Source organism: Paroedura picta, chromosome 13, assembly GCF_049243985.1.
Source record: "Paroedura picta isolate Pp20150507F chromosome 13, Ppicta_v3.0, whole genome shotgun sequence".
In the NCBI taxonomy this organism is placed as follows: Eukaryota; Metazoa; Chordata; class Lepidosauria; order Squamata; family Gekkonidae; genus Paroedura; species Paroedura picta.
Window position 1 is genome coordinate 10,259,343 of NC_135381.1, and position 20,507 is coordinate 10,279,849.

The following is a 20,507-nucleotide window of genomic DNA, read 5'->3' on the forward strand; positions in this document are numbered from 1 at the left end:
AGTAAGTGAATCAACTCAATAACACATCTCCGCTTCCGGTTACCTAATTCCATCAGCTTTGGATTATTCGGTGCTGATTCATGCACACACCCTTGGCCCAGGATCCTGCACACATAGACAGGAGAAGTGGGGTTGGGGAATGGGGGGGGAGGGAGAGAAGCCAAAAAACCACTGATGGAGCTCCAGTTTGCAAGGAGACGGGCCTAAAAAGGGGGTTGGAAAGGTGGATGAGAGGGCTGCTCTAAAGCGGTGAGCCTCATGTGCATCGAGCACAACTGAACTCTTCTTATGAGGTGCTGTGAAAACCAAGAAGCTCCTCTTTATGAGATTCAATGGCCTTTTCTTGTTTATAAAGGAGGTGCTCTTTCCTTCTCAGAGGCTAAAAGAGCCCAGTTAGGAGAGAACAGAGAGTGAGCTAATCGTTGCTTGGGAGGGAGGACAGGTTTTTTTTTCCCGTTGAGAAATATTTTAATGGGGGGATTATAATACTATGTATTTTATGTGGCGGTTTACTATTATGTTATGATTGTCATATTTGTTGTGATATTCCATGAAATTACCTCATGACATTGTATGTAAAACCGCCTAGAGCCGTATGGAAGGGCGGTATAAAAATCTGAATAAATAAAATAAATAAAAAATAAATATTATGTAACCCGCCGTGAGACGGCTTTGCTGGAAGCAGCAGGTAATAAATCTAATTATTATTATAAGTTTAAAATGGTGACAGCCATGAGGTAAAAAGAGAGAGAGTTGTAGCTCAGGGTTTTTGTTATACCCCCTGAAAGATACGGCCTTCCAAACCTGGACAGGTCTGGCAACTTGGAGTGCTCTGACAAACAAAAGCCCATTTTCCCCCTCACACGTTTTAAAAGACCTGTCGGCCCTCCCTGCATATGTACAGCCCTTCCCCCCGCAAAAGCAGCTGGGAGCCCCTCACAATGGGGCTCGTGCAGAATACACAGCTACAAATTCGCTGCCCACAGTACGCACTGCCTTACATGCTTTGCATGGCTCGACCACCCCGTCTGCTTTCCTGGCACTTATAAAGGATCTGCAAATTGGGCTTCCTTCTTCCCATTTCTCTGATGTCAAACAATTAATGGTTAAGGAGTTTTGGGGAAGATACCAGAGCCCTTCTTGAACAAGAATCACAAATGCGAAAGTCTGATCTGTATACCTTGCATGTCCGGAACGAATACCTCCATCTGATGGTCTGTATTTGGCCCTGTTTCCTTGTGTGTTTTTTCTGGGCTCTCCACTTGTATATTCTCCTGGGCTCGCGAACATTTCCTCTTCATAAGCCTGGAGTGGCCGATTCCTTTACCTCATGACCTTGCCTGCCTTCTCCTTAGTCCGTTCCCCATCCTGGTCATGATCCATTCCGTTTTCCCAGCAAATTGGAAGGACAGCTCTGCTATTTTTGCACTGTGGTAGGAAGGCCGCACAGACAGCAAGCAACCAGAAATACTCAACTGTTGGGCGAGACAATTCCCTTTCCTTCCATGTTTTCTTCTTTTCCAGTTTATGGGGCAGGATATTCCTGATCTCTTGCATCTTGCAGACAGCATAACTCTCTTCTGTTTTGTTTTCCCCCCTTTTGCTTTTTGCCTGGATTGGCTTGTATCCCCTGGAGATTTCTCTGGTGATGTTTGCCACAGGCCACCTGGGTGTGTTGCTAATGTATTAGCTTAGCACATACTCCGTTTTGGGTTTCCAGGGAATATAACCTTTCCCTTGGGATGGGGAGGAGACTGTTGCTAGGGAGCTTGTCCAAATGCACACCTGTAGGAGGAACAAACACTATAGATGTAGTGGACCAGAAGAAATCGGCACAAATATAGAGCTCTCACCTGTCTCTCTAGCTGGCACAGGGGGTGGGGCAACTGTGCAATGCTAGGAGACAGGTGTGCTTGCTGTGCAATGCTAGATGGAGTTACACCCATGTAAGTCCATTGACAAGAGTAGGCTTAGAGGGGGAACAGCTCTGCTTAGGACTGTGCTGTTAGGAAAGCTGCCTTTCCCATCTTCAGCTGGATGCCCTTGAGCTAGCCGCAGTCCAGGCAGCGCCGTTCTCCCAGAGCAGCCCTGTCACAGTTCTCTCAGCCCCACTCACCCCGCAGGGGGTCTGCCGTGGGGAGAGGGAGGGCAGGCTATGGCACTAAGCCGCTTGGAGCCGGGTTTATAGCCTAACTCCTTTTCTGAAAGCTGGCTGGCTCACGGGAGAAGGAAGAAGAAATGGTTCTTATATGCTGCTTTTCTCTACCCCCAAGTGGCTAACAGTCACCTTCCCTTTCCTCTCCCCACAACAGACACCCTGTGAGGGAGGTGTGGCTGAGAGAGCCCTGCAAGAACTGGGACTGGCTCAAGGTCACCCAGCTGGCTGCATGTGGGGGAGGAGCGGGGAATCAAGCCCAGCCCACCAGATTAGAAGTCGGCACTCCTAATCACTACACCAAACAGGCGTGGGGAAAGGGGAGAAGGGGGGGGGGAGGTCTCTGGCCCGGCTTGTGCAGCTAGAGAAGGGACCAGGCTCGAGCAAAGCAGCCGGCCGAGGCCCCTGCCGAAAGCCGACGCTAGGCGGAGGACGCGGGCGGGCGTCCGGGAGGGCCGCGCTTCCCGCAGACCCGCCTCCAGCGGGGCGGAGACCTCGCCCGCCTCCTCTCGCCTCGCTTCGCCAAGCGTCGCCCGCGGGGGCCCCGGCGGGTCGCTCCGGCTCGGCCAGTCCGGGCTGCCATGGCGAGGCGGCTCTTGGCGGCGCTCGGCTGGCTCGTCGCCCTCGGCGGCTTCGCGGGCGCGGCAGGTACGGGGCGGGAGGGTGGGGAAGGGGGCCGAGCCATTGGCCCTAGATCCCGGGCTGGTGGGGTGGAGGGGAGGGGGGAGCAAAGGTTAGGCGTCCCCCCCAGCTCCAATGACAGCTCCCTCCGAGCCCACCGCGGAGGACCCCGAAAGCACGCTCCATCAGCCGTGCCCTAATACTACTTCTAATAATACTAATAATAGCCATGCAAACTTTCTCTCCGCCGACTTCCCGGCCGCGCCTTGTTACTCAGCAGTAAGTCGCCCTGATCGAAGGCAGCTCGGCGAAGCTTTCAAAGACCAAAAAAGCCCGGCTTTGGACTCCCGTCTCTTTCCGCCCGTCGCAATGGGGTGGGAGCCGCGCCTTGCCTTGACTCTGGTCGGGGTGGAGGGGTGGGGTCCTTTCCTAAGGTGACCAGATGGGGTGGGAGGGGGGGCTCTTGATTTAAAATTTGGTCTCTATGGGGCAACAAAAAGTTTCATAGGACGCAAAAATAGTATTGTAGTATATATTTTTTAATTTCAACATAAGTACAATTGGCCAGGTGCCCCCAGATGCCCCTCCAAAAGTGGGACAATCTAGTCACCTTACCCGTGCCTGCGGTTGCAGCCTTCCCAGGTGGGTTCAGGTGGGGAGCTGCCTTGGCCTTGAAAGGGAAGAGCAATATTTGGAGTCCAAAGACCCACCAAGTTTACTCCCAGCGCATGAAAGCTCACCCCTTGAGTAAAACTTGGTGGGTCTGAAAGGTGCAGCTGGGTGCAAATTTGGTTCTGCCACCTTCCAGCGGGTTTTTCAGGATCCGTGTGTGGTGGATGTCCAGAGACGGGCAGTTCAGTCCTTTATGCACTTACTCACCAGAAAACTCTGCCATGGCTTCAAATTGGACATCGCCCTGACTGAAGTAGAAGAAGAAGAGTTGGTTTTTAGACCCGCTTTTTAGACCGCAATACCAAGGGGAGTGCCAGAGCAATCCTGTGCGTGATTTTGCACAGGTCCATTGGCGTACTTTGGGCCTTATTCTCAAGTAAGTGAGCAACTGGATTTCAGCTTAAGGTATTTAACGCTGTAAATCTGGGGCAGGCCGACCATTTGCATAAGCATCTGCCACTTGATTTTGGAATCTTTGCCTGTTTGAAAGGAGGATCCAGAGATCAAGGCAGCAATTATAGGCCTCAATTCCCACTGGAATCCATTGGGCTTACTTTAGAGTAAACATGGTTCGGTGCCAAATGGAAGGCAATGTGGTTCGGAGGCAGAATTAGGGGGAGAGCAAATGTATTTCTTGGCAACGAGCAATGAAGAATCCATTTAGGTTTGGAGAACGGCAGGGTAGACGTTTAATGAATAAATAAATGAATTTATCAAAACAGTATGCTGGAGATGCTAATGCACAAGGTCACTTTTCCAGCCTCTTTATCCTCCTTTCGGTAAGATTAATCCCTGCTGGGTCAGACTAAAAGGTCAACTTAACCTTCATCTTGTTTTCTGCAGAGGGGTTCACAGAATCATAGAGTTCGAAGGGGCCATACAGGCCATCTAGTCCAACCCCCTGCTCAACGCAGGATCAGCCCAAAGCATACTAAAGCCCCCGGATGATTTTAGGGAGTCTATGAGAGAATCACAAAAACACTAGTCTTCCCATGGTTTTGCTGCTTTTATTGGAAGTCGGGTACTCTGCCTTCAAATATGGAGGTTCCACTGATGTAACTAAGAATATAGCAAGAGCCCTGCAGAATCTGCCCAAGGGGCCATCTAAATCTGCATGCTGCTTCAAACTGCGGCTGATGGGGAACACGTGCCAGCAGGCAAGTCAAGAAACTGGCCATTATAGATCTGTTTGTTTTTACCATCTGTCACTGTTGTTATGGAAGGGGGAAAAGAGCACACCCTTTAGCATTACTCCCCTTGTCCGTCATCAGATCATATGGAGCTTTAGCTGTAATATACTAAAGACTTTCTAGAAGAATGATGTTACTCCCCTTTGTCAGTTCACAGACAACCATCCGTGGTTGTTACCTGCAATGGCTAAGGGGAACCTCCAGATGCAGAGGCAGTCAACCTCTGGATAGCAGTGCTAGGAGGTGACATATCTGCCTTCCATGTTGACCCCTCCAGGACAACTGGCTGGCCACCCTGTGATGCCGATGGACAACTGGTCCGATCCAGAACGTCGTGTGTTTTTACAAAAATGGAGCTTCCCGTGTCTGTTTTTAATTTTACCCAAATTGATTCCGTTATGGATCTCCGTCATAGCATCTGTTTCCGCCTTAAGTATTGGAAAGGAGTCTTTTGCAATGATTGCAGTAATGCTTTCTCAATTTATGATTGTGTGTGTTTCTGTGTGTGTGGGTAGAATAGAAAATCTGATCCATCACCAGTGGAGTAAACAAATCTTTTTTGGGCACAAGGATTCACCCCCAAAAGCAAACAAAGGGGGAGGAGGGGAGAGGAATGAAGGGAGTTCTCAGCCAAAGATAGATCAATCAATCAATAACTGTTTTTATTTATATCCCGGCCTATCCTGGTTGGCTCGGGGCAGTTAACAACAACTTAAAAACAATCCGCAATAAAAATTCAACATCAATCTAAAAACAATCCAAAATAAAGATAGGCAAGTCCCATCAATTCAGTCTGGAACAAAATCCGGTAAATCTGGATTATTTCTAGTCGCTGTCTCTTTTCTCTAGGCCTGTACAGCAGCCTTTCTCAACCTTTTCCCCATTGAGAGACCCCTGAAACGTTCTTCAGACTTTGAGAAACCCCAGACGTGGCGTGATCATACAGAACGTGGTTGGGAAGCTTAGCTGTGAGGGTTGAACGGGGCTTGCAGGGACTTCCTGCCTGTGGGTGAATTTTCAAGAAGGGAGGCCTGTATATCCTGCTGCTGTTACAGCCTCAACCACAGGCTTGGCAGACCAGCTCCCTTTTACAGGCCCTCTGGGATTGTTTAAGATCCCGGAGGATGCTGGCCACAAGGGCCCAGAAAACCCTGGCCAAAGCTGGTTTTATCTCTTAGGGAGCAAGGAAACCAAGAAGATTGTTACTGCCTGGTCATAACGTTCTTTGGGGGGGGGGCATAGATGCTGATCTGGTTTTCCCAGGTGTCCCTCAAACCAAGCCGGGCTTAATCGGAGGCAAGGATAACCAGAGCTTACAGGCCCTGTCGAAGTTTTTTGAAACTGTGGCTCAGCTTCAGGAAAAGGAACTCTTTTAAGCGTACGTCCACCCGACAGCGGTCCTTTCTAGAGTCCAGGGGTTTTGTTCTTGGTTGCTCGGCCTAACCGGGCACAAAAGCAGACGTCAGCCGTGACAGTCATTCAGCCGTGACTCTTGAAGACATCTCTGCGGCCTAGTCTGAACGCAGCTGCTTCGTTCCTGGTTCTCTTGAACCCCTGCCACTCCTTTCATTATCAAATCACACCCGATTCTCTTTTGCAGCACAGAGAATCTGGCTTCTCGGTTCGCGTTGATGGACCCTCTGTGCCAGCTAGGAAAGAGGACTATTGAATGACTTTGTATGAATGAATGTAGCAATTAGTTTTGTACAGAGATTCCCAGCCAGGGTACCTGTTAGCCCTGGGGCTCCCCAGCCTGTCCCCTGTATCCTGCTTTAATTGACTCAGCCATAAGCTATTCCTGGCATGGCCATGCAAGTAGGGTACTGACCACTTCCATTGACCTGGGGGGGGGGGTTGTTCTCACGTGGCTACTGCACCTAGGAAAGGGTAGGTAAGGCTGAGAGAGCCCTGATATCACTGAAGAAGAAGAGTTGGGTCTTATATGCTGCTTTTCTCTATCCAAAGGAGTCTCAAAGTGGCTTAAATTCGCCTTCCCTTTTCTCTCCCCACAACAGACACCCCATGAGGGAGGTGAGGCTGAGAGAGCCCTGATATTACTGAAGAAAAAGAGTTGATTCTTATATGCCGCTTTACTCTACCCAGAGGAGTCTTAAAGCGGCTTACAATCCCCTTCCTTTTCCCTTCCCCACAACAGACACCCTGCAAGGGAAATGAGGCTAGGAGAGCTCTGACAAAACTGCTGTGTGAGAACAGCACTATCAGTGCTGTGACAAGCCTGAGGTCACCCAGCTGGCTGCAGGTGGGGGGAGTAGGGCATCAAATCTGGCTCGTCAGATTAGAAGCCACTGCTCTTAACCACTGCACCAAGCTGACTCTTAGCCACTACATCATGATTGATAAAGGCTGGCTTGGGGTCACTGTCTTCTTCTCTGTTGCAGGGACAGAAACGCTTGTGATTGGCATAGCAGGCGGGGACGTGACTCTGACGTGCCAGAATGCATCGCAGCGGGTGCTTGTGGTGGAGTGGTTTCGGGGGGACCCCGACACCACGCCCATCCTCTTCTCCTCCGACGGCAAGCTCCCAGAGGACTCTCGCTTCTCTCTCCTCGGCAACACCTCCTTGCACATCACAGGGCTGCGCTCAGAAGACGAGAGCAACTACACCTGCAAGGAAGTGTTGAACGAGACTGATCACCTGCACAGGATCCAGCTGCTTGTGGCCAGTAAGTCAGCCTGAGAGTTCTGTTTTGCTCTGCGACCAGGTCGGGCATGTCAGCGCCTCTCTTGCTGCGTTTGCTCTAGATCCAGTGGCTGGAACCCCTGCAGGAGAGGAGGGAGGCGGTGCCCATGTAGGTTGCAAAACATCAGTGAACCAAAACAGCAGACAAACTAGAAAGGGAGGGGAGGCTCAAAAACGGGGAAGACAGCTGAAATGGAAGGCGTCCGGGGTGTCGAAGGGCAAAGGAAGCATCCAGGAAAATTAGGAAGCGAGTTTATGGAAGAATGAGAGCTATTTTAAACGTGACACTTGGAGCTCGACCTTTTGAGAAGCAGGTATGTTTGCCTACTTGGCACGCCAGAGATTTGTAGCCCTTGTGGGCATTGTGCTGGTTTTGAAGATAAGCACACATGCCTGCTTCGCATGGCTTGCAGCACAGTGTAAATAAGGCGCTGAGCCTGTTCAGGGTTGAACTGGAAAACCTTTTGCTGTACAGACGTCACATTTAAAACCAGTCTTCAGAACTGGTCAGGGAGGACCTGGCTCACTCCGGACGTCTTCCCTTCAGCCGGCTAATCTCCCCTCTTCCCCTAACCCTCCCCCAGCCTCCTCCCTACGAACTAACATTCCCCTTTGTGGGGGAACTGGCTTTTTTTTCCTTCCACCTAGATAGGCCTCTCTCGTCTGCAGTGACTATTTTTCTGGCCGAGTTCCCAGCATAGCTCTGGATTTGTTTTCAAGGTGTGGTCAGCCGCCACTTCTGCAATATGTGTATCCCAACCACTTTGTCCCGAGGGTGCAAAAGGTTTGCAAGTCTGTTCAGTCTGTCTTAGCTTGAAGAACGTCTGCTGAGACCCATAAGAGGAGCGCTGTTGGATTGTAACAACGGCCTCTCTTGTTTAGTACCTTCATTTCCCTCAGCAGATGTGTCTGGGACACTCACAGAGTATGACTAGCCTGCTCCTGCAGTTCCCCAAGCAACTGGTATTCAGGGATACACTGCCCCTGATCCTGGAGGTTCTGTTTAGCTAGCACAGCCTCTCACAACTTTTTTACACCTGACAACCCCCTGATACATTCTTCAGGCTGTGAGAACCCGCTGAAGTGGCACGATCGTGCGGAATATGGTTGGAAAGCAGAGCTGAGTACATGCCCGGAACCCTGGTTGAGAATGCCTGACCGAATACAACGTATATTTATTGCTTGACCATTAATCTAACCCTTGTTTGACAGCATTTAAACCAGTCAAGTAGGTGCTTCAGGGTAGATGTTTTGGGCAGTGGATTTGGAGGGCAGTGACCTGCCAGATTCGGACTGCAGCACAAGAGACAGGGGAAGGGTAAAGCGTCCCCCTCCCGTTCTATTTTCCCAACCTGCAATGGGTGTAGGGAATTTGTAACTGCCCCTTTGGGTCAACTATATAAGCACCTCGATTGATGAATTTCCCCCCAAAAGCAAATAGTGGGATGGATCCTATCCCTATTGTACCATTCCGCTGAGCAAAGCAGATTAATTTACTAAAATATTTATACCCCACTTTTCCTTTTGGCTCCAGTTCTGAAGCCTTCCTCCGATGGAAGAGCCCCTTAAGGGGACGGAAAACTACTTGGAAGACCCAGCCCAGCACTTCTGCTGTGCCATTTGCAAAATGACATGGAGGGTAGACCTCGAACCTTCCTTCCCATTACACCGCAACGCAGTCTGAATCAGGCTATGCGCATCTAGTGAGTTTTAACGATAAACGGAGCAAATAAATTAGAGGAACCCCCCTCCCTCTATGCACACACAGAATTTTTGCAGAATGTTTGCAGGATTCCTGGCATCCTGCCTGGCCTGATTCTGTGGCCCCCCACAGCTTGCCACCTCCCATGCTGGTGAGTCACATTTTGCTGATAACAGATCGTAGGAGAGCGATGCATTTCTAGCATCTATTCAACCCAAAGGGCAATTACATTTTTAAAAGCAGATGGAGTAGCGCTTTGGGTGATATGTTGTGGGGGAGAGGGGCAGCTCGGGCAGCGATCCCTGGGCCCAAACTAGGGTGTTATGCACGTTCCTATTTTCATACGTTAAATGTTGAAAGGGTAGGCCGGGCTGCAAGAAATTCTCTGTGATTTAAATGCATTTCTGTGCGTTCTATCACTCCTGACTGTTTCAAAAGAAATAGGGATCACAGTGTAGTAAGCTTCCAAGACAGTGACGGGGGGAAAGGCTCGTAAATGAAGTAAAGCAGACCTCAAAACAGAATTTATAGAACACATGCAAGGGTATACACTATTTTACATTACTGCACATGGATATTATCGCACTATTTTATGTACAGGCTAAACAGACCAAGCTCCCCCAACCTTTCCTCATACCTGTTGAGGCCATGCTTTGCCCTGTGTCATGAAGTATTCAGAAAACTCTCTCTATGTGATGGACCTTTCAGTGGGGACCCCAGATCCACATAGTGCCTTCCCCCAGTTCTTCTGGCAATAACTTGGAATTATTCTGAAAGTTATTCTTATTTAGAATGGCCTTTCCATTGACAAGAGACAGTACTTTTATAATGGCGGTTGCAGCAGCTTCCCATTAAAAAGGTAAAGGTATCCCCTGTGCAAGCACTGGGTCATGTCTGACCCTTGGGGTGACGCCCTCTAGCGTTTTCATGGCAGACTCAATATGGGGTGGTTTGCCAGTGCCTTCCCCAGTCATTACCGTTTACCCCCCAGCAAGCTGGGTACTCATTTGACCGACCTCAGAAGGATGGAAGGCTGAGCCAACCTTGAGCCGGCTGCTGGGACTGAACTCCCAGCCTCATGGGTAGAGCTTTCAGACTGCATGTCTGCTGTCTTACCACTCTGCGCCACAAGAGGCTCCTACAGCTTCCCACTAGGCCTTTGTTATTTTATTGCTTATATATGTTACTTTTTTTCCCTGCACTGATATTGTCAAAATGCAGCCAATTATTTCTGGAACGAAATTTGGTCCCTAAATTTGAGACGACAATATCATAAAACCGAGAGCAAGCTTGTTACCAATAAACCGGGCATTATGAAAATCACGGATAAATGATGCAGACACCTAGTGTTTAAAAGACAGCAGAGATGAGAAGCTTGCTAGTCTGTGCAGGAGGGCCACCACGGAAAAGGCCCTTTGTTTTGATATCTGTCCACCTAACCTCTGGGCAGGTGTAGCCAATGAAGGTCTTAACCGATGCGGTAGATTAATATAGCCTGCTCTCGAATAACACCTTTTCTGGTTGTCTTCCAGGTGGCCCTGAGAGCGTCAGTGTCCAGCTCCATCCCACCACGGTGCTGCCAAATGGCACCCTCTATGCCAAGAGACACGGCATCCTCAATTTCACCTGCGCCGCCGTCTCCCGGCCTGTGCCCACAATCAAGTGGGATTTCAACCCGCCTGGTTCGCCTCACGAGCTATTCACAGAAGTAAACGGCTCCCAGAACTCTTTCATCCTGCACCACTTGTCCCCCAGGTACCAAGGGAACTATACGTGTTCCGCGAAGAACCCGCTCAGCGGCTTCCAAGCAACCTTGACCCAAGAGCTCCTGGTCTACTGTATGTACATTAAGGGACGCTTGCAGAGGGGAATTGTAGACACGCGTGGGGAATTTTGCTCTACTGCAGAATCAGAACAACAATGTGCCCAAGAAGGCTCTGTAGCCGCCCCCATCTAGCCCCTTGCTCCCAATGCAGGCTGGAGCACTGAGGGTCAAGCTGCGTGGCCTGGGAAACGGGTGTTCTGTGATCGAACTCCAGGCCGCTGGTGCACTGAAGCAGTTTGACAGATTTCTAGAGACCTACAGGGTGGTTAGAGTTGGCTCTCCGGTTGTCCATGGCCTACAGTTCCCAGGAGCCCCTGCCAGCATGGCCAGTTGTCAGAGACTCATGGGAATTGTAGTCCATGGGTATCTGGAGAGCCACAGTTTGGCAGCAACTAACAAAAGATCATACCCTGCCAAAATGTTTGGTAGACTTGAAGGTATTACTGCACCGTTGCTCTTTTCCACTGCTACAGATAGATCAAGATGAATAGGTGGGTAGTCTATCTACAAGGTTTTCAAGGCAGGGGTTTTTCATATCACCTGCTGCCAGATTCGTTAACTGGAGATGCCAGGGATTGAAACCTAGACCTTCTGCATGCCAAGCAGATGTTCTACCACTAAGCCATGACCCCTCCCAATCTCTTGTCTTCCTGCTAACCTCAAGACCTTCTGCTTTTAGATCCCCCACCGTCCTTACCCCAGTGTTGGGTTGAGATCTCCACTGAAAGCTCCAGAGGGGTTCAGTTATTCTGCCAGTGGCCAGGGGGTTACCCACACCCTACCCTCTACTGGAGAGGCAAAGAAGACCCCAGCAGCAGGGAAATCAATGCTACGAGCCTGGCAGACACCGTCGTGGCAACTCTGAATAGCTCTCAACTGCTTCATGAGAAGGAGTTCACCTGCCATGGAAGCCACGTCTTAGAACAGGAGGCAAAGGCATCCTGCACTGTTCAGCTGGGTGAGTAGCAGAATGATAAAGCTGACAGGGATGGTCCAGTCCAATCGGTCAGCCCCAAGCAGGGTGGTCCAGTCCAACCTGTAAGCACCAAGCAGGGTGGTCCAGTCCAACCTGTCAACACCAAACAGGGTGGTCCAGTCCAACCTGTCAACACCAAACAGGGTGGTCCAGTCCAACCTGTCAGCCCCAAGCAGGGTGGTCCAGTCCAACCTGTCAGCCCCAAGCAGGACTGCTTACCCCCAGGCCAACTTCTGGAAGACCCATCAGCCATATTGCAAGATCAGTGGCCGCACAGTAACATGCAAATAGAGGAGGTGGCTATATAATTGGTGATGTCCCTGTATTGGAAATACACTCACAGCATTTTTAATGTGCATCGTCTTCTCCCGTGCCTTGTCCTTCAGATTTAAAGGGGATGCATGCTGCTGTCTTAGGCCGGTTCCTGCATCATCTGTCAAGCCACTTGCCTTTTATTGGCTTAGCAGGCCAGTGAGAAGCACTGATTGTTTGGCTACTGAATTGTACTGATAGGTTAGCCCAGATTTTCTCAACATTTTTTTGCCATTCAGAAACCCCTGAAACGTTCTTCAGGTTTCAGGAAAGCCCAACCCCATCAGATCTCGGAAGCTAAGCAGGGTCGGCCCTGGTATTCCTTGGATGGGTGACATTATGAAACTGTTTGCAATTAAGCCCTGGAACCTATTTGCCACAACAACTAAGCATATGCAGCAAGTTCACACACACACACACACAAACACCAGAAAGGAGAATTTTTAGGAAGCACTTATTGATTTATCCTTACAGTGGCTGTGAAGTAAGCCAAGCAACTTGCACAATTATTTATTTTCTTTATTTTACATAAGCCACGTTGGCACTACCTGGGCAAAGGTGAGGGAGTCTTTTGTGAAACTGTAGCTTGACCGGAGAATTGGTCATTCATTGGTTGCCAGGGCTGGGATCTGAACCCAGGTCTTCTGGCTTGCCGTCTGGCACCGCGACCATCAACATTCATTTGTTTAAGTGGGATGTCAGACGTGCAGGCCTCACCTAACCTTTCCATCTCTTCCTTTTGGACTAGTGGAGCCAGTGATCACATCCGATCCTGTGAGGAGCTGTTTCATCGGGAGGGCTGTGACTCTGACCTGCCACGTGACAGCTGGCAATCCACCAGCTAGAATCGCCTGGCTGCGGAACATATCCCAGCCAGAGACGGAGATCCGGTCCAGCGAGAGATTCCACGTCTCCCAAAATGGCAACATCTCCACCCTCGTCATTCAGAACTGCTCCCGCAGTACAGATGAGGGCTACTACGCCTGCAAGGCCGAAAACTCCGTGGGGCTGAGAGAAATGTACATCCACCTTACTGTGACTGGTAAGACTTAAACCACCATAATGGTCTAGACTCCACTAAAATTTCAAAGATAAGCCTCTTGTCTTCCTGTTTGCAGCAGAGTCAGATTATGTCCTCTGTAAACATTGGAAAGTGAAACAGACTCTGATTTCCTCGCAGGAGCAAGGTTGTGTGTGGCCCAAAAGTTTGTGGACTTTTTTTGTTTTCTTTTCTTTTGTAAACTGTCCAAGGGCTTTAAAAGCCCTTTACCTTGTCTGCCTGGCTGCCTCTTGCCAAAAAGACACTCAAAGTGATTTGTGGCCTTTCCCCATTTTGGCCTCAGTAGGATGGTCCACAGTATCAGGGGCATCAGATCAGTCCAGGGAGAATCACCAAGGGGCACAGCGCTTGTCTGTGTTCAGATGGAGAGCCTCAACTAAGGCTGGAGCCCACAGCTGCCCTGCAGCCAGCTGGCACCTTTCCTGGCGCTGGACAAATATTTTCAGAGAGGGAGGGGCCAGATGAGATGCAGCAGTTAAGAGCAGTGGCCTCTAGTCTGGAGAACTGGGCTTGACTCCCCACTCCTCCACAGGCAGCCAGCTGAGTGACCATGAACTAGTCACAGTCCTGGTAGAGTTCCTCTTGCAGAGCAGTCCTCCCAGAGCTCTCTCAGCCCCACCTACCTCACTGGGTGTCTGTTGTGGGGTGAGGAAGGGAAAGGTGTTTGTAAGTCGCTTTGAGACTCCTTCGGGTAGAGAAAAGTGGCATATAAGAACCAACTCTGCTTCTTAATAAGCCATATGAATTCAATCTTGGGGCTTTGGGGACAGACTGGTTATTGAGGCAGGTTTGTGCCTCGACTCATGCATCTCAGCAGTGTGACTCTGGTGCTCAAGCTTCATTAATGCTTCACTGGCAGTCTTCAAGCAAAGGTTGGAGACACCCTTTTCTTGGATGCTTTAGGATGCTTAGGGCTGATCCTGCGTTGAGCAGAGGGTTGGACTAGATGGCCTGTATGGCCCCTTCCAACTCTATAATTCTATGATTCTTCTCCTGACCCCCAGAACCTGTGAACATTGGTGGCATCGTGGGAACTGTCGTGGTCCTTTTGCTGCTGGGAATTCTGGTCTTCTTTGGAGTTTTCTTATACGCTGGTCCCCGTTTCTGCCCCAAAGGTAGGAGTTACTCAGAGATCTGGTCGGTAATTCCTGCTGTCTGCAGCCTGTGTGCTGCCCAACGGGGAAACGGTGGTGTTCATTCCCTGCACTGGTGTGCTAGGATTTAGTCTTTTCCTAAAGGAAGCAAAAGGAGGTAGCAGACAGGCTTCCTTGGGGAGAGCAGTTTCTAATTAGGGGGCTATCCCAGAAAAGGCCACGGTAGATGACAACCAGCCATTCCTGAAGGAGAAATTGGATTTTTCAGCCGTGTTTCCATTTGAGGCAAAACCCAGCACTTTCAAATGGATTTCAAATGAACTGGTAACTATTTTTAGAACTGGCAAAATATGTGTGTACCAGTTTTAGATCTGCCGATAATAAACAGGCAGTGTCCTTTTATGCCCATAGTCGGTTCTGAACCACCTCCAAAGTCAGGCCCAGACTGAGCAAAATCTAGCCCAGTCTCAAAAGCTGTGTGTTCTCAGATCAGCTATAGGACAGTTCTAAATTCTACCAAGGCCAAAAGAAAGGTACACTGAATTTAGTGTGGCGTGAGCTAAGACCAGATGCCTTATCACATCCAGTGTCTTTTTTGATGTCTGAAAGCAAAGATTTAAATATTGATTAGCACTTCTCTCTCTCTCTCTCTCTCTCTCTCTCTCTCTCTCTCTCTCTCTCTCTCTCTTTCTCTCTCTCTCTCTTCTAGGCCACCTGCTCAGGTGAGTGTCCGCCCTTTTTAAGTGAGTGGAACCCATTCTTGTTCCCTGACTCTATGAACGTAAGCGTATTGTGATTGGGTGGGCAGGAAGAGCTGTGTCAGTGCTTGACTCTTGTGGCCCTTTCTTGTATGCCCAGGAAAGTGGCGATCGCCATTTTGGGGTCGGGAGGTGAATTTCTTACAGGCTTGACTGACCAGGAATTCTAGGGTGGGGGGTTGAGAGGGGGGAATCATCTGAGCATGAAATTGGGATCACTGTGGGTAGGCAAGTAGTTGTGAGTTTCCTGTATTGTGCAGTTCCTCTGACCATTCCAAGAACTTCCTTCCTGGCTCTCTAACTGCAGGACTCGAGATTCAAGTGACATCCTGGTGCTGATGGATTCAGAGGATGAGGATGTGCTGACAGAAGTCGCTGGGGACCCTGCCTGGCACAAAGCAATGGTGCGGGCAAACAGACATGCCGCCTGGTCTACCGACGGTAAGCTTTGACAAAGGCCAATGTATGTATTGTTAAAATTTAAGTGGAGAACAATAGATTATAGAATTAGTGAAGGACTAGATCCTCAGCACATACTAATTGGATACCTAATGGACCTATGCCAATTGATGGATTTATGTTCAAAAAATAGCAATAGGAGGAAACAGCCACTGATGAAAATGCTGCATTGAAAACGGTGCAAATCTAGAGTCTGTTTTGGTTGTTTGATTACCATTAAAAGAAGAGATAAGATGAACTGCATTTTCATCTTTATTCATTGTTGAATTGGTTAACTGTTACTTATAGCCTAGGATAGGCTCTATTTTCTGCTGTTATATTCATTCCGAACCGTCCTCTTTTCGTGGTATACTTGCAATTTGGTATCAACTGCAGCTTCTGAGTCACCTTCCAAGGCAGCCCCACCAAGAACACCTGAACGGTAGTCCTCTGGAAGTTCCGGGGACATGAATCAGAGTGCCCCGCCCCATGATTTCTGTCAATCTACTGTACCAGGTTCTGTTGTTTGGCTAAGACTGCACGTCTAAGACGACTTCCCTGGCCTCAAGCCCCACTGAATCAAGACCAGACTTCCACGCATGGTCAATAGATCTGTCAGGTAGTCAAGGAAAAAGGCCTAAAGGTGGAATTCTTTGGTCGGAGTAAGTCGGCTGGATAGGAAGGGGCCAGGTGCCCTTCCCCAAATGGCTTGTGCTTTTCAACCACTTCTGGACCTTGTGTCTTATTCCAGGCTTCTGCACAGAGACGCCCACTGAAATCTCAAGGGAGGAAAAAGAAGCCGGACCTACAACGTAGAGGACCTCTCCAGTTCCCCCCTTACATGCTAGAAACCAAAGCGTCATCTCAACGTGGCTGCATCCAGGCCAAGAGGACAGGAAGTGTTTTCCGAAGCCATCGTACGTACTTGTCTATCTTTGCCCACTACTGTTCATCGTTTCCGTTCCTTGTCATTCTCTCCGGTGCCTTTTATTTCCTCCAAATCCCAGTTGGAAGATTGAGATGCAAGCAAAAGTCCATAACGGAGGAAGTATGCCTCCAGGAAGAGGAACCAAAGTCTGAAGCCCTTGGCTAGATAAACACCATTAGGAATTGATCTTCCAGGGGCCCAAAGCACCCCACGATGGCAGGAAGACCTGAATGGAGAGATATGACAAGAAGCCAGTATCCATGTGCCCAGTTTGGCACCGTGGGTGAACTGATGTTCAAGGTTCCCTGAGTGAAAATGCAAGAGCATGAAGCTTCTTCATCTGGTCCCAAGAGTCTGCTTGTGAGTTAAGTGGAAGCAGACAGGAGGACCATTCCTCCCTTTTGGCTTTCAGCAAACCCACATTTCCTCTGATCTCCCAGCAGTAAGTTAATTTCAGGGCTAGCAGCATTCTAGGCCTGCATATGAGCCATGCCCCTTGAGACTGATGGAGCCCCGGAAGAAAACTTGGAAAGGTCAGAACCGGTTGTAAGGAACCCTCCAGGGCATGGTTGCAGATGAGAAGCAAGCCGGCAGCCCATCTAAATTTAGCCCAACTAAATTCACGTGTGCCGCTTAAAGCGTGTCTCAGCACCTGCTGTTGGCATGGTCCTGTTAAAAATCCAAAAGACAGTTTCAAATGCAAAGAAGAGTGTTTTCATATGAGCTTGTGCTGGATTGATGGTTGGGCAGGAAAATATTCAGTGGTTTTTAGTTGCGTTTCAGCCTCCCTGCACTTAGAATCCTGGATTTGGAAGGGGCCATCCAGGCCATCTAGTCCAACCCCCTGCTCAATGCAGGATCAACCCAAAGCATTCAGGAAAAGTATGTGTCCAGGCGCTGCCAGTGGAGCTCACCACCTTCTTAGGCAGCCGATTCCACCACAGAACTACTCTGACAAAGCACATATGATTCGAGTATTTAATGTTCAAAATCAACTAACAAAGTTAAGACCATTTACTCCTATAAGGAAACAACAAAACCACCAATACCTCTAGCCGTGAAACACTCTTGAATCTGTGACAACGGTGGTATCGATTGTCCCTCCCCGGCTGGATCACTTTCTGACTCTGTCACTGCGAGTTTTGTTTGCTCTGCCCCCCTTTCTACGGCTGTCTTTCTGTTTCTTTGCTTTCTGGCCCCTGTTCTGTTCCCCACAACTGTTATCAGTTGACCTTCCCATATTTGTGCCTGCTTTTTCCCTCCCTTCCATCTCCTAATCTGTTTGGAATGGGCGTCGTTTATGTTACGTTTCCAAAGTAAGACAGGTCACACCCTTCTGGGTATAGCTTTAGCCAGAACGCCGCATGGCATCTTAACCCGGTAGCCGCATCTCCGGAAAGGGCTAGGCCCTGCTGAGGTGGTACCAGGGTGCAAACTCAGCCCGGAAGAAGATGCTGTAGAACCAAAGTTTGCAGACTTAGAAAGTACAAGGTCTGGGGAGTCTCAGGTTCGAATCCCCACTCGCTCTGGAGCTTGCTGGGTGACATTGAGCCAGTCACCTCCTTTCAGCCTAACCTACCTCAGGGGGGAGTTGGGAGGACGTCATAGAGCAAGGGTAGTCAACCTGTGGTCGTCCAGATGTCCATGGACTACAATTCCCATGAGCCCCTGCCAGCAAACGCTGGCAGGGGCTTATGGGAATTGTAGTCCATGGACATCTGGACGACCACAGGTTGACTACCCCTGGCATAGAGGGCAGAATCTCACATATGCTGCCCTCAGCTCTTAATGAGGAGAGATTGAAATGTTATATAGGTCAGAGTCTGAGGCCGTTGCTCAGGGAGGCCCAACAGAATGGACAAGGGAGGAGGGGGAAGCCCTGGACAGAACATAAAACACTAAGAATGAGAGCAGAAGCCTGAAAAAGAAATGACTTTTTCAACAGGGCCTTGGTACTTCAGTGCACCTATGACCTCATGTAAATAGTTTGCAATTCTTGGATTTCTGCGTTATGATTTGGATCCAGCCAGCTTTTTTCCCCCATGCCATCTTCCCCAATTCTCCTTTTTTTACCAACCATCCCACGTGGCTTTTATCCGTAGCCAGGGGTGGCCAAACTGTAGCTTTCTCTGTGTCCATTGACTACAATTCCCATGATCCCCTGCCATTGCTGGTACAGCCATTGGGGGAGAGGGGGTAGCAGAGGTCACTGGAAAAGCTGGTTGGATCCCACCCAGTTTCTTTAATTTAAAAAAATAAATAGCCACTTAGAACAGGGGTAGTCAAACTGCGGCCCTCCAGATGTCCATGGACTACAATTCTCAGAAGCCCCTGCCAGCGAATGCTGGCAGGGGCTTCTGGGAATTGTAGTCCATGGACATCTGAAGGGCCGCAGTTTGACTACCCCTGACTTAGAATGTTTCTTTGTGTCGCTGAGACAAAATCTGGAGGCGGCCTAAACGGACTTTGCCTTCCAGCTCTGTAAGAGCAGCAGAGCTTGGGAACTTCGGTTGTTGAGTGAAACCAGGCCGCATTTCGATGCTGTCGCAGGGGCGTGGGGGCCGTATCCCTGTGCCACAGGCCCAGATCCATCGTAGAAGGTCTGCCTGGGGAATCCTGCATAGGTGACAACATGTCACATTGTTAAGACCACATGTGTAAACATCGGTCTGTTTGCTGATTTCTTCTTACTGACAGGGCTGGGAATTAGAGGGATCTGACCCATGGGTGTGCTCAGCTTGAGGCCTTGCCTTATCAAACACTGGAATGTAGCACATAAAAAAACAGGGAAGCAGAAGCAGAGTTGGGTTTTTATACCTCGCTTTTCACTGCCCGAAGGAGTCTCAAAGCGGCTTACAACCGCCTTCCCTTCCTCTCCCCACAACAAACACCCTGGATCGTTCCTGTTTTCCAGCCTGCCTGCCCCATTGCATGTGCCTTTATGTCTCAGCCTGGCTTGGGCCCAGCGAGGTTCTTTCTTCTCAGCTGGCTTTACAAGCATGAGTCCCAAAGAACTGCCAAGAAACGGAATCTTCTGTCGAAATGTCCGTGGAGGTGATTTTTTTTGCTTAAGGAATAAAATTTGTATTTTGGCTTTGAGGCTGCTCCTCTGTGTGTTGGGGGGGGGCGTATTATGGGATGTTATCAGATCTTTCTAAGTTCTTGGAATCCTTTTTTAAAGCGTTTATTAGCTCTGTCTGGATCGCATATCGGAATGTGTCGTGTTATGTCAAAAGAACATTAAACCGACAGCTGGGGTGAACCACACACATAAAAAAAAATACTTACTCCAGTGATTATACTTGCAAAAGCAATTACAAACACAACATGTCGTTTTGTGACAATATTGTGAAAATATTCCTAGAGTAACCATTGCCCAATGTCTCCTTCGCAACCAGACGAGACAGCGAGATAATTGAGAGCCACCCAGAATGCCATACCCTACCGAATTTTGCTTGTCTCATTTGCCAGGAAGAGAGTTTTCCCAGCCATGGTCCTTGAGATCTTTTAACTAGAGGTATTGGGGGTCATGTTTGTTAGCCATGGATGGAGAGTGTGTGTGCGTGTGTCCGTCCATCTCCCCCAGCACAGCTTTTCATCTTGCTGGTGGAAACAAGCAACCGCCCTTCGTGTTGCTTAGAGCAGGGCTAGTCAACCTGTGGTCCCCCAGATGCCCATGGACTACAATTCCCATGAGCCCCTGCCAGCGAATGCTGGCAGGGGCTCATGGGAATTGTAGTCCATGGGCATCTGGGGGACCACAGGTTGACTTACCACTGCTTCAGAGGACCAACAACAGGACATAGAGGCTGAGGCTTCCCCTGATGCTACCTCCTAGTGCTGATATTCAAGGGTTTACTGCCTCTGAACGGGAAAGTTCCCTTTTGTCGCCATGGCTAAAGCATATTTTTATCCCCCTGTTCCTCTGATGAGTTTAAGAGAGATGATAAATTTATTGTTGCAGTAATTCAGACCAGATTGCACATAGTCAAAAAAACATATCTCTGCCATGAGATATGCTCTTCCTCCAAGGCCTTACCTTGGAGCTTCAAAGCGGAGAAACGCAAACATTGTT

The 20,507-nt window shown here is 49.3% G+C and overlaps 1 protein-coding gene across 1 annotated transcript; it reads left to right on the forward strand.

Annotated features, from left to right (window-relative positions):
- Nucleotides 1-2,645: 2,645 nt before the first annotated feature.
- VSIG10 (V-set and immunoglobulin domain containing 10) lies at nucleotides 2,646-19,531 on the forward strand. Its single transcript, XM_077309126.1, has 10 exons — nucleotides 2,646-2,803; nucleotides 7,038-7,322; nucleotides 10,574-10,879; nucleotides 11,546-11,824; nucleotides 12,903-13,196; nucleotides 14,219-14,329; nucleotides 15,018-15,030; nucleotides 15,374-15,507; nucleotides 16,256-18,047; nucleotides 18,165-19,531. The coding sequence occupies exons 1-9, from the start codon at nucleotides 2,737-2,739 to the stop codon at nucleotides 16,318-16,320; spliced, it is 1,554 nt and encodes a 517-aa protein (XP_077165241.1). The 5' UTR covers nucleotides 2,646-2,736; the 3' UTR covers nucleotides 16,321-18,047; nucleotides 18,165-19,531.
- The last annotated feature ends 976 nt before the right edge of the window (nucleotides 19,532-20,507 follow it).

What these genes read in the sequence shown, in the direction of transcription:
- VSIG10 (XM_077309126.1), top strand. Translation starts at nt 2,737, where the DNA reads ATGGCGAGGCGGCTCTTGGCGGCGCTCGGCTGGCTCGTCGCCCTCGGC. An exon ending in CGGCTTCGCGGGCGCGGCAG is followed by an intron (nt 2,804 to 7,037) that starts GTACGGGGCGGG and finishes TCTCTGTTGCAG; the next exon opens with GGACAGAAACGCTTGTGATT. An exon ending in CATCCACCTTACTGTGACTG is followed by an intron (nt 13,197 to 14,218) that starts GTAAGACTTAAA and finishes CCTGACCCCCAG; the next exon opens with AACCTGTGAACATTGGTGGC.